Below are 13,744 nucleotides of genomic sequence, written 5' to 3'. Positions count from 1 at the left end.
CCCGAGTCAGCTGAGTTTTGCTACAAGCAGGAACTGTCACTGTTAGTCTAAATTATAATGAGTTCAGGGAGTCTGTCACTAGAACAATAGATCCAGGCATAGACATTGCAACTGGTTTTAATCTGCAGAGAGTTGATCTGGTTCCAACAACATTCTGCAAACACCATCAGACACAATCAGCCAAAAACTGCTTCAAGCTACTCAGCAGACATGTCATCCAGGTACCATGGAGTGTTACTTCCCATATGCTGCCAGAGCACAGAAATGGGGTTATGACAAGAGAAGAGCAGATTCAGTCTGAAATCTCAATGTAATTAATTCACTTGCCCTTAAGAATCATTATAAGAAAATTCTTATCGCAAAGCCAGCAAACCCACCAGAACCAACAATAGTGTTGTTACCAGTACAGCACATTAGACCTTGCAAAGAATTAATACAAGCTCTGTCAGCTATCAAAAATACCAGCTTTTGCACCATCAAGGGTCTAATTGGCAAACTGGCTGAAATTTGTAAGCTGTGCTCAGGCAGCTGATAGAGCAACTTAGGAAACACTTATAACATCTGTGATGGATGTACATTTTCTTTCCTGACCAGTCACGGAGAACTTTGCCCTAAATTGCTCCACCGCTTTCGCTTACCACTGCCACTGGCGTTACTGTTGCCTTTACGAAGCATTTTCCTCACTTGTGATGCTGCGGACCATTTCCATCCAAGCTCAGGGCCATATTCTGCCATCACTTTCACGCTGCATATCTCAGGATTTAAAATTAGGCAAGTAACGAGTCTCTGCCATGTAATTTACATCTAATCAGTATTCTGCTCTTCTGCTGCTCATCTCAAAGGGTGTCTACGAGAAGGGTGGGCAGCGCGCAGAGAGGACTGCGATTCATTCGGAAGAGAAAACTATCCCCTCTTAACGCACGGGTGCATGCTGGAGGAGCACACGCACCGGCTCCGCCGGCTGCGCCATGCCGTAAACCGTCCCCGCGGGGTTGAACCAAGTCCACCCAGCCATGCGTGTGCTGGAGAGGCGAGACCCGGTTCTAGCAACGGCACAAAGGAACCGCTCTCACCCACTACACCCAAACAAATCATCTCCGCTCCTGTACAACCCTCGCAGCTACACAGACACAGAAGGTGTGAGGGATTATTCCACCCAAATTACAAGGCAGTTATTGCTCCTTTCCCCTTCTCTCCGGGGCTCACACAAGCCAAGGAGCACTGGAAATGCTCCCTGCACGGCTCCTTTTTCTACGTACGTGTGCAAAGCCTCCGTTCATACCGGCGAGGCATCGCTGACACAAAAGAGACAAACTGCCATCAACACCTTCCTCCTTGGTGCCGCCCATGCAGTTTGGCACCTTTGTGCCTTGTTTAGGTGGCTATGAAGAGTTTGAGCATTTATCACCATGAATTTCTTAACCGCTGGTACGGGAAGGCAGAGCGGTACCACCCAACAGCACTGAAGGAACCGAGGCTGCGTCCATCTGAAATGAGGCAAGAGGGGCAGGAGAGGGCAGAGGACCAGGAGGAGGAGGTTACTCTGCAAGGGACGGGAGAGGAGACAGAGCTGCAACAGAAGATGCTACAGGTAAGGGACACAGCCAAGGGATCAGAAAGGAAACATTTAGTTATCATCCGAACATAGAGCCTTGCCCTCCTGGCAGTGTCACGGACTGACCAGACCACTATATCCCAAACGGACTATATGCTTTGGACTCCATCTCTTGTTCTGGTGCAAGCAGGAGCCTGGTGCAGATGAGTGAGCTCCTGAAACAGCGGCTGCTCCTTGTCCGTTCTTTACGGAACAGAGCCAGCTCACCTTCCTGTGGGGGTTATTTTCTGTCTGTGGTTTAGCAGAGTTCAGAGCATCCTTGGACATCAACACCTTTGCTGCCAATCCCTGTTCATATCAGCACCCATCCTTTGCATTGCATGAAAAGCAAATGACAAACATACGGACAGCAAAGTATTTTTATTCCATCTTTATTGCCTGCTGACATGTTCAATATGCTCAAACTACATCTGAGGGACTGCATAGAGAGTGTTTCTTGTTTATATTTGATGTACGGCAGAACACTTTACATTGCACCAAATGTTGAGCAAACGGTAACATAACAGAGAAGCTGCAGTGGCAGCTGGAATTTCTGAGGTGGGCTACAGAGACTCTCTGGGGGCAAAAGTCTGCTCATCTTATTCAAATGAATTGCTTTTCTGGCCAAATTCTGCTCTTATATGCCAACTGACGAATACAGACCTAGTAACATGAGAAAACATGGAATAACTCTGAGAGCTTCAATTCTACAGCAAGCTGAAGAATATATAGCAACTGAAAACTAGAGAAGTAACTGCAACCACAGAGAATGGCCAGAAGAAAAGCTCCTTGAGAGAGACATGTGAATCCATGCCCAAACCTGCAAACCCTTGCACAGAAGAGTATCAATAGATTTATTTATGGGAGAAGCTATGTTAGGAAGGAGGATTCTCTGCTTTGGAGAATCTCTGTTCACAAGGAAAAAGGGACTGAGAACTTGGTGTCATAGGAATGCATCATCTCTCAAGGAAAAGCAATACTAGTTGCTCTACAGGTGATCACAGACTGCCACAGCACTTTTAACTTCATTTCAGAACATAATAAAGGAAACATACAGAGAAAAGCAATCCCTCAATCCCTGCCCAAGAACAGGGTCACTGCATAATGTTCCCAGAAGGCCTGTCCTTCATTATGGCCTCTGCTACTTCTTACCCAGGAGACAGTTTGGGATTTACCTCCAGCGATCTAGCTCTGCAAGATGCTGGGCTCCCCCGCGAGGTGCCAAGCACCCTACCCCACTAGGGACCTGGCAGTCCCTGCATGGAGGGTGCATCGCAAACCAGATGCCTCTAGGAATGGATTACGCAGCTCCTAAACACATCACTTTTACCTAAATCTAAATGTACTGCTTGGGCAGATAGAGGCACCTCCTGTGACTGCTCTACACTAAATCCCCCACTTCTGTGGCCATTTTGACCCCGTTTGGAGTACAAAATGAGCACTTAAACTGTCGCTGCTGATCACAGTTGGTTATTGGATTAGGTACTCAACTGGACTCTCCAAATAGGCTCCAACTTACATGGGTCACGCACATCATAAATCCCTTTTACCTCCCCAGAATGGATTTTCTTACCTGCCACATGATTTAGCGCTGTGGAGGCCGGCAGCGATGGAGAAACGGGGAATGCAATTAAGCATCCTACTGAGACAGCTGAACTTAGAGTAATAACCAGTTTACACCAGGTGACTTAGGACCAGAGAAGCCAGCTGTGTAAGGTAGAAGATGGACTGTGTGGACTCCTCCTCTTACCGGCACAGGAAAGCCAGCACACAAGCATGCCCCATCCCAAATGGGGAGCCTGGTCCACTGGGTTTACACCTTCTCCATTCTTACACATGGGTGAAATCCTGGCCCCTCTGCAGCAGACCTGCCGTCTGCTTCAGCAGCAGCAGGATTTCACCCTCTGACCTGATCGCTTCGGATCTGTGCTGGCACAAGATCTCAGCTGGATCCCGTGTTATTCCATCAGAGCATCCGTGTTGCTTTCATCACAGGACCCTGCACAAAGCTTTTATTTCTCATACTTGGAGACAACATACCCTGGGGAACCCAGAGGGGAGGGAGAGAAAGATGGACCCAAGAGGACTCTGTGGCTTTATCAGACTGGTGTGAAGATGGAGCTGCTCATACTGGGACCCCACACTTCTGTGGCCAATGCAGTGGTTTCAGCTGTCCTTAGGAAGGTAAGGGAAGATCTAACACACCAAGTACTGACCGGATCCTTTTAGGTCACAGAGGACATCTTCTGCCTGTTTCCTTGAAATTCTTAACCACGGTCAAATATACAGGCCTACTGAAACTGGGAAGGCAGAAAGTGAAAAAAAGAAAAAAGGGGAAAAGGAAGAAAGACAGCGCAAAATGATCGATGAGAGCTGTAGATAATGAGAGGCAGTAATGAACATGAAGGCAAAATAAGTGTCAAGAACGATATACTGACTCTGATGTAGCCAGTGACTAAACGTCTGTAGATCTCAACGGAATCCAAATTTTACCTGGAGGCTCAAAAGGGAGCATTTGCACCCAAATACCTCCAGCCAAGATGGACTGAGCTTCCTCCTCATTTCATTAATTCCTCACTAAAATTGGTTCTCCACTTCACCAAGTATTCGTGTGCATCAGGAAACTCATGGCCAGAGATCTGCAGCTGGTATATCCTTGAGAAGATGCATACATTTAGAAAAAAATCCATGACTTAACAGACACCCTACGCAGAACCACAGCTCAGCATCAATTACAAAGCACTGAATATGGCCAGAGGAAAGATTTAAATATTTCATGTTGTGATTTAAGATCACTTCTAGTTAAATCTGTTACCTGGACCAGGACAAAGAATCGTTTCTTCCATCTCTTCCAAACATTTTTACCAATGGCCCATAAATACCTAGGAGAAAAGAACAGGTGAATTCAGCACACAAGTGACTACATGTTGTTCTCTTGTTTTTCAGTATGTTTTCTTTACACCTGGAAACTGAAGTTAATGCACAAGCAGAAGTAATTACAAGACTCTTAAGCTCAGCAGCATTCATGAATATGTTTATTTCTAGCCTAAACAAATAACCTGTAAAGAAAGTGACACAAAAAGCTCCCAGAGTCTTAATGTTACACAATATTAATTCTCTCCTCCTCCTTGTCTTTCACAACTTGCTCAGAATTTAGAAGCTCTTCAATGCCAGTGAATAGCTACGACACAGTCAGATGGGTGAAGAATACATTTGCAATGGAAGAATTAAGGGTGAGAAAACCGAAATGTTGCTTTAAGCCTTCATAAAATCATTTGGCTGAGGGGAGCTGTTGAACAGAGGGACACTTACTACATCAAAACCAGTCCCCAGGATCCCAGTATCCACTGGGACTAAACAAGGACGCTTCGCTGAACAGCTTAAGATGAATTCCTAGAAATCGCTTGGCTACAGATATTCAAGCAAACTGAGTAATTTCTGAGAAGGAGTGAATTTACTGTTTTCTATAAAGGAGGAATTAACTTTTAAAATTAATGTCAAAATTAGCATTTAATCTCTGTGAAGAAGCGGCCACTGTAACACTGTAATACAAAGATTGGCAAAAATAGTGGCAGCACCAGACTAATAATAAACACAAGGACATTATTCAGCATTAATATGTTTTATGTATCTTTATAATGATTTTAGTTCTGGCTCAATAAATAGAAAAACAATTCCTTTTTCGTTATGCTAGTGGTTCCTTATGCCAGAAGAGATCCAGCATACTCTTGGTGAACGTTTAAGCCACAAAACACCAAGCCATGCTAATGTGGGCACTGAGTCCTTGTCTGGTTCAAGAACAGGGTAATAATTGTCCTTTTTGCTATTGCCACTAACATCAACAGGAAGACAATCTCTCTTCTGATAGCAAGCTGGTATTGTAAACCACATAGTTTTAAGCAGCATCTTGTAAATCAAATGTTAGCTGAAGAAAGCCTGAGAAAAGCCAGGACTGCTCAGCCCTGTTGCTATCAGCTACAGTCAAGGAAGTAAATATGACAGGTGAACTGTGCTTTCTTGCTTTTGGTGTCCGTGATCATGGTGGAAAAATTAAACCACATGTGGCTATTGGCTCTGATCTCATTAGCAGAGGAGACAGGAGGAGGAGGAGATGGAATTTAAAAAAAGATGAGTGATCCAAACCATCTAATAATGGATTGAATCTAACAAAACACTATGAAAATAAAAGTAAAAACAAAGTCATTTTTATAGCACCAAAAACATACCGGAGAAAGAGTTAATCAGAACAGTTTTCTGGACAGTTTCTATCTTTTATGACATCCTCAGCTCTGAGGAGCAAACAGAGGAAAGCCTTGCCAATGGCATTAGCTAGATCTTCCCAAGGATGATCTAATCTGTAATTGCACGGCACGAAGGTGGAAGCCAGGGGTGGCGGTCAGGGATCCCCCTGGCCCCAGATCCTCTGACACTTACGTCTGGAGGGGAGAGGTTTCCCTTTTAACCTTCCAGATCATTAGTTCTACTCCAGGCAACTGCTATTTAATTGTGCTGTGTATCTCTGTATAAATAATGACGATCACACTGGGGTTTATCTCAAGTGGGAGGTGCACTGTGCTTTTGGTTCTGAGAAGTCAATACAGGGAAACACAGAATAACTTAGGAAATTATACCATTCTCAGTAACAGAGTCAGGCAGCTCACCTATTATTTCCTTACAGGAAAAAAAATAACCTTGCAATTTCCTGAGGAATACTGTTTAAAATTTATACTGTTTGGCTGATATGCATTTAACAGACTATGCTAAGAATATAGAAAGTGCATTATAAATGACTGAACTAAGGCCATTTTTATATTTATCTTTCATTTGACCTCCAGTGAACTTGAGAAAAAGTGTTTCTCTTCCAGAATCTCAAAAAAGAGAAATTTTCTAATGCACATTCAAAACAAATTGAGTTCAGATCAAGACAAGCGTTTACCCAGAGTGCTTCATGTTTTGAGGCTTATCCATTCGCACGGCAAGCTTGATCTTCAGGTCTTGATCCGGGCAGTTTTTGGAAACAGTCATTTTGTGCCACTCTGATTGCTTTGGGCTATTGGGAGTAGGGTGGAGAACAACCTGCAAGCGTCAAAATCAACAATGTTAAAGGGAAAAATTATTCACAAAATGGGTTTTAATGGGGAACAAAAGCACGCCAGATGAGCTACTTTTGCCCTAAAAGTCAGTCTGGAACTTTATATTCACATCAGTGAGGATGGCTTTTTAATGCTTTTCTAAAGTACAGCTTATTATTTTGAGATTAGTTCATATATTCTTTGGCTCCTCTATCTACCATGCCATTGTTCATGGGGTTGTGCAGAACAGAACTACATTATCAGTTCCCATCATTTAAGGAAAGCTCATGGTAAATGAACTTGCAACTGTCCAGGTAAACCAGTCTAGAACTGATGGTGGACTAATGTGATTAGCAAACCAGCAAAAAGTTTTTTTGCTGAGGTTGCCCACTGCAGTCACCCACTTTCAGACTCATACAACTTGGTCAACCTCCAGCCTTCCTGACATTTCCTTCCTGACATTTCCCATGTGAGGTGTGCTATTTTGAGGGCTCAGAAAGCTCTATCTAAAATGGTTCATCGATTGCTACTACCAGGTTGTGGGGAAGCTGGCTTGGTTTTTGGCTTACTGTTAAGACTGGATGCAGTAGGCAACATTTTAGGTAGGCTGGTGTGTCTGACTGCACTATGACAGCAGATAAAATATGCATCCCATGTCATACCATCAGTGGCTGCAGGACTCTCTGCTTCCATTTCATGCAGCGAGGGAACGATGGGATGGTCTCCAGCTGGGGTAAATCAGTGCGACACCACTGACTGCAGTGGAGCTGTGCAGATGAACACCAATGGAAGTGCTTGGCTCATCAAAGAAACTGAAAGGCTCCAAGAGGCTAGTAATCTTTCCTGATCACAGCTGTGCTTTTCCCACTCACCCATTACCCCTACAAAGCAGAATAGCTCCCTCAGACAGCGGGCCACAGAGTATTCTCCCAGAACTACACCACATCCACCGTCTTCTCCTGGTGTTTCCATATGTGTCCTTTGAGGTGGCTTAACCCTCTCCCTCCTACGCCCATTCCTGTTCTGATGCTTTCACTCTCAGAGGTGACTTTGCCTGGCACAAATTCATTCAAGTCTCCACTGTCCCGTAGTGAGATGAATCTCCTTTAAATCCATTAACCTTTACGCAAGCAAATTATTTTACAAATGGCAGCATTCACCCTGGTTATTTGATGTGCTGCCATCACTCATTCCTTGCTCACACTTAAATCTGTGCTCCTGCCAAACTCCAGCCCAGACTATAATCTTGTATTCCTCTGCTCTTCAACTTTATTGCTGAGTCAACAACCTAGGGGCTCTTTTCCACCAAAATATCTTTGATGCTATTACCCTCTGATGAATGATTTTAAAAATTATTTTATTGCCTCCTCCAAAGCTTGAGGTTAAGATCAGTAGATTCTCAACTTCACCCTTATTCATCAACATTATTTATCACTGCTTTTATTGAATTAGACTAATGCGTTCTCTGGCAGGAATCTGAAGCTGTTATTAGTTACATAGATAACTGAGCAACACCAGTCTCTGCTGCATCACTCTTGGAAAAAAACATATTTAAGCAAATCCTGAAGATGAGAAGCGAGTCCTCCGCACTAGGTGTTGTTAGAAACACGGATGGACCCAAACCCTGAGCAGTATCCAAGGACCCCCACTGCAAGGCAGGTCATGCAAGCACATAGACTTGCACTAAACCACATCTCTTAGTGAGGCAGCAGCCACTCAGGGTGTTTGGGATGCTCTCTACTCTGATTTCTAACTCTTTTTCATCAAAAGGTGCATAAACTTTGCCCAGTGTTGTTGTAATTCATGGCTCTTCCCCTCCTTGCTCTCTCTAGATGAAGTCTTGGCATGGCTGAAATCCATGGGAGCCTTGCCACCGGCTTCAATAGGGCCAGGATGTATTCCCATGCCTTCAGCCGCCCATCCAGCAGTTTAGGGCTTGGGAGCATTTTCGAGCTCTCCCGTGGATAAAAGCGGTGAAATGAGGAGTGCCGGCCGCTTGCCAATTTAACACTTGCAATAGAAAGTGGGCATTGTACATGCCTGGCAGAGCACAAAGCCGCTTCTCAAAGGACGGCTGAGCATGGGTGTTTTTGTGTATAAAACCTGCTTCCCTTCTCTCTCCGTGCAGACAGGTTCGTGCCCACTCCAACAGCTAAACCAGGGGCTTAACACGCTCCCGGTTTCATTATTTCATTAAAGAAGAAATCTTTAATGCAGCCTGAGCAGACACGCGTCATCTCTCGGCTACTCTGGGCACACCGAGCATCCCTTTGAAGTTCGGCCGACTGAAAGCGCCGGTGGCCACGGGCCAGGGGAAATCAGCGCCCGGCTCCCCGCGCTCGCCGCCGCTGGCCCGCGTCCTTCAGCCCGCAGAAACTCAGAGCCAAGGGATGGCTTCCCGCTGGACCGGGAATTAAAGCGCATTGGTGGGGCTGGCTCAGCAGCGTTCCAGGGCAAGAGGGGTTGCTTTGGGGCCTGACGTCTTTCTCAGAACAACACGCACAGCTAATTGCTTCCCGAGACCAGCAAAGTCAGCACCGCTTATGGCTGCCAGTGGAAACAAGACTTAGAAAGCAAGCGGGTCTATGCCGAGTGTAACAACTCAGGGGAAAAAGCCCTGAATGGCATCATGGCCTGGGTGAAGAGCTCTGCGCAGCATGCTGCAGCGGATAAAGGCAGGAGTGCCGGGCTGTTTGAAGAAGAAGGTTTTGAAAATAATCCTGAAAATATTATGATGCTGTGCACCAAAGCAACTGTAGGTCTTTGGCTGGAGTACTGCAGCCTAGTGGGGTCATCCCCTTTGTCAAAAAAGGAGGAGCACGGGGGAGAGGAAGGATCAAGGTGTGGATGAGGAAAGTCCGAAGAGGCTGTGACTCTCTTTGAAGAGAAGATTGAGAGGAGAAAAGAAGGGGTAGCTTTGCTTTTCTCTCTCTCCCAAGTGCAAGAACAAAGAATGTTACATGAACGTGAAAATACAAATAGTTAACATGAACATAAATTATATGAGACAAAACCACATGCAGCGCTCTCCACCATAAAAATATAAATTAAATCCACAGCTCAGTAGGACCTGAAAGAATGTGTGGCACTTGTATGAATAGGATGAACACAAAACCACATGAATTAGGAAGAACTTTCTTGCATGGACACATACTCTCCTGTGTCAAGGCACAAGGAGCCACGGGAGTTAGCAAGAAACATCCGAACAGATTAGTCCATAATTGGAATACCGTACTTGGGCTTGCCACAGGATCAGTGGCTTACTTGCCCATCGCTTTTGTGGCCATGGCCATGTAGACAGGGAGGAGAGCAAGGTGTGCTGCAGAGCTGGGCAGACAGAGCCCAGGCTGCTCCTGGAGATCGCTCAGGCCACGCTGAGCCGTGACACGGGAGGTTCCAAGCCCACGTGTAAGGCGCAGCCTCTCTCACCCTGAAGTGATTTTCATGGGGTCTTCACCATGCTGATCCCACACCCCTGAAGAGCTGAGGAAGGCATGGCAGGGGGTTTGCTGCCACTTATGCCTGGGGCCAACACAAATTATACAGCTGCAAAAAATCCATGGAGAGTAACTGAAGTGTCCCAAAGCCACAGAAAAGTGCCATCCACAGATATTCGGGAGCTGTGGGCTGCAGCGATGAAGGGCCACTGGGCCCAGGGTGCTGGTTTAGAGACCACAGGTGAGGGGCAGAGATGGGGTGGGAAGGTCGGTTCTGCGGCCAGTATCCTGGGAATCTGAGCTCTTTGCTACTAACACCATTGATGGGGGCAACGAACCCCCACGTTTCACTCCCCAGTCCAGCCCCACTGAAGCCACCAGTTCAGCCACAATCCCCAGGGGCAGCCAGGATTTCGAGTCCTTTGCAGTGAGTACCGCAGTCAGTGCTTTCAAATGCTCAAACCGTGCACCGGCTGCTCAGCAGATATGAGAGCAGCTTAACACTCTCTTGCCAAACTTAAATCCCCTCTTTTTGCTTCAGCATAATCCCCTTTTCTGCCTCAGGAATGTCCATTTCCGTAAGCAACTTCTAAGGCTTTCCGGACTGCCAATATTGCACACAAGATCCTCTGCCTTTGCTCAGTGCAGGCACAGCCAGCTGAAATCCTGCCATTAAAAACTCACAACAAAGACAGCATGCGAGATGCACTCCTTTCCAGCAGTGGAGAGCTTGCTTCTTTTTCCCCCTCCCGAAGCTTGGCAAAAAAGCAGAGCATGTTGTGCTCCAAAGATATTTCCGTACAGGAGAGATTTCTCTAGAAAAGCAGGGCCAGAAGGAAACATTATTAAACTCAAAATCTCCTTACCCTCCCAAGCTCTTTGTCCTCCAGAGCCAGCACTCCTGTGCTCTCTGTGAACAGCTTCACCTTCACTGCAGGAAGCGCATGTGTTGTTGTGAAGTCTCCTTGGGTGCCCCAGCTGTGAAAATAAAGAGAGAGAGATGTTCAGCTCAACTGGCAGGTCAGCAGCACTATTGCTTAGGTGTGTAATGGTTAATTGAAAATGTCCTGTCTGGCACAAGCCGAAGTGGTTGGGCTGTCTGAGTGACAAGGGCATTAATTATCTTCTTTGGGAAATGTGGGATAGATGTTTGGAAAACCCACGATGGTTCTTTGGGGAGAAAAAAAAAAAAAAAGAGAGTATTTGGGAGCAGCATGAAACCAAATTTAAGAGAACTTTTTTTATTTAGAAAGAACAATATGTCTCCCGCAGCGACAGCCTGTATAGTCACAACAGAAGTTGAGGATCGAGGACATCTGCACCTAGGACATCTGTAATCACTCATGCCTCTGCTCTTCTCTTGGCTAATTAACCTCTCCTTTCTAGGTTGACAGTGAGGTTTGCTTTCTCTGAAGAAACCCCAGTTTAACCTGGGTCCTCTTCCAAGCCCGAGCCCAGTCCTCCAGCCCAGCCCAGGTTTAAGTTCAAGCCATTACGTCTGGAGTAATCCTAGTGTGCTGGGACTGCAGAGCAGGACACCAGCTCCTTGGGGGTAGGACGGCAGTGGCGAGGAAGTGGCAACCTCTCCAACTATGCAATGAACCGAGACCACCTTCTGCTATTTGTACTCCACGAGTCATCCCCTGGCTGGTCCTGTGGCTTGGAAAGGAGCACTACGGAGGCTGAATGACCCACAGTATGTGAAAATCCCCTCTAGATATGCATGTTTTCTAGAGGACATCTCCAAGCTCCTGCAACCATGAGCTGCCCAAGCGTGCAGAGAACATGAACTCATTCCACGTGGAACCCTGCAGGCGCAGGATCCCAGCCACACCTATGGCCAAACTTGCCGGTTTAAGTCGTACAAGGGGAGCCCACCCCACAGGTGACCTTCCCCACACGAGTGTGGGACCCGCAGCAGCCCCGCAGCCCTCCGGAGGGAGGTCCGGTGATGGGCTTGACCCTGTTGCGCTAGAGGTTTCCTCTCTCGACACAGACACTTGGGGAAGCTTTGAGCACAGAGCCCCAGTTTGACCACAGCTCACTGCACTCTGTTTCAGGGACTTTCCTGCTGGGCCCTGTTCCCGTCCCAGCGAGCAGCGTGCTGCAGCTGGAGCTGCGCTGGCGAGCATCCTCGTGGGGTTCTCTTAAGGATACCCAGACCTTACACCGCAGTCAGCTTTGATTTAGAGAGATCATAGGGAAAAGAAACCCGTGAAACACCACGGCTTTTCAAATAAGCTCATGAAGAGCCTCCACGAGCGGTGCCACTCACACCAACACATCCAATTACTCACCTGGGCTAAGGTTTTTGAGATACAGGAAAACGGTCCCCTCTGGCAAACAGGCACAGACTGAAGAGGGTCATGAAACAAAAATTAAGTGGAACTTAAACTAATGCCTATTTGTAAGCTTTAAACAATCTTGAAAGTAACAGAGAATACCTTCTACACTGAGGGGTAAAAAGTCATGATGCTTTTATGTTTGAGACTTCACAGCTGTGTTTCAAGCTTTGTTTCTACAGCTTAGAAAGTTAGAAACTTTTTAAAATAAAGCCAGACAGAAACTTCCAGACAGAGCTAAGCAAAGTACTCCTAAAACTGCACTTTCCCTTGTTAGCAGAGATGAGCTCAGGCAAAGATGAAGGGCGGAGGTAGGACTGGGGAAGAGTGCAGCGCTGCAAGGAGGATGCTCCTGAACATCCGATCCTGCAGAGGCCCAACATGAAGCTAGCAGATAAAACCTGTTCTTTTTTCTTTTTTTTGTTCTCTTTGTCTTTTTTTTATAATTCATTGTGAGCTAGATTTCTGTGTTGTTCCCAGAGACCCTGAAAATTCATCACACTTCAAAACTCACGCAAAGTGTATAAAGCAAACTTGAAGAAGAATCACAGACATGGTGCTATTTGTAAACTAGAAGAAACCAAGAGTGTGCCATGAGCAACATCTCCAAGTGATGTGGTGGAACACACACTGCAACCTAGAATACTGCAAGTCAGATGAGAGCTTATACCATATCTCACTAACCACTTCTATTCACCCTTACTCTATTAATGACACTTTCTCATTTTACATTGTCCTGAAACCAGATCCTCTGATGAAGAAAGGCAGCTACCTTGAAATGACTGGGAAAAGGCTCAGATGACATGTGGTCCAGCAACCAGATGTTCTTCAAACATAAATACCAAACAGCAGGTTTTGCATTTGGAAAGTTATTGGGAAAAATAATTTACTCCTTCCTGTGCACACGGAGCATGGGTTTACGCTTTGCTCTCCACTGAGCAAATCTTGTCCAACTGAGCTTAGCAGATGAGTGTGTTCAGTGCAGAACTGATTAACGAACTCAGTTCTTCTTCAGCTTTGCTCTGAAGTTTTCTCTCCCTGTGTCTCTGTTCCACATGTTTCACCTTTTATGTCGATGCATCAAACTGCCACCAGTGCCAGGGAGCAGAGGTTTGGCATAAATTATCTACAGCATTACAGGTCCTCTCAGATCCTCACTATCAGATCTTTTTCATGTGTGAGCCATCAGCTACCTAGTAAATGTTTTAAACATAAGAACCAAGAAACAACCTTATTTTCTAATTGCAGCTTCAGGTCACAGGTTATGTTTTCTCTCTTAAAAAAACTGTGTTGTCACCA

The 13,744-nt window shown here is 45.9% G+C and overlaps 1 protein-coding gene across 16 annotated transcripts in view; it reads right to left on the bottom strand.

Annotated features, from left to right (window-relative positions):
• Positions 1–13,744, bottom strand: part of CADPS (calcium dependent secretion activator) — a 220,976-nt gene that overhangs the window by 104,390 nt on the left and 102,842 nt on the right. For all 16 annotated transcript variants that reach the window (XM_069811989.1, XM_069811976.1, XM_069811977.1 and 13 more), the window contains exons 7-9: positions 10,970–11,081; positions 6,531–6,670; positions 4,410–4,476 (exon numbers count right to left, since the gene is read on the bottom strand). In XM_069811989.1, the coding sequence (XP_069668090.1) occupies positions 4,410–4,476; positions 6,531–6,670; positions 10,970–11,081 (319 nt within the window). The remainder of the gene's footprint in view (positions 1–4,409; positions 4,477–6,530; positions 6,671–10,969; positions 11,082–13,744) is intronic.

Source organism: Haliaeetus albicilla, chromosome 24 (genome assembly GCF_947461875.1).
Source record: "Haliaeetus albicilla chromosome 24, bHalAlb1.1, whole genome shotgun sequence".
Lineage (NCBI taxonomy): Eukaryota > Metazoa > Chordata > Aves > Accipitriformes > Accipitridae > Haliaeetus > Haliaeetus albicilla.
The sequence above is the reverse complement of the archived record's forward strand: the minus strand, read 5'-3'. Positions and strand labels throughout refer to the sequence as shown.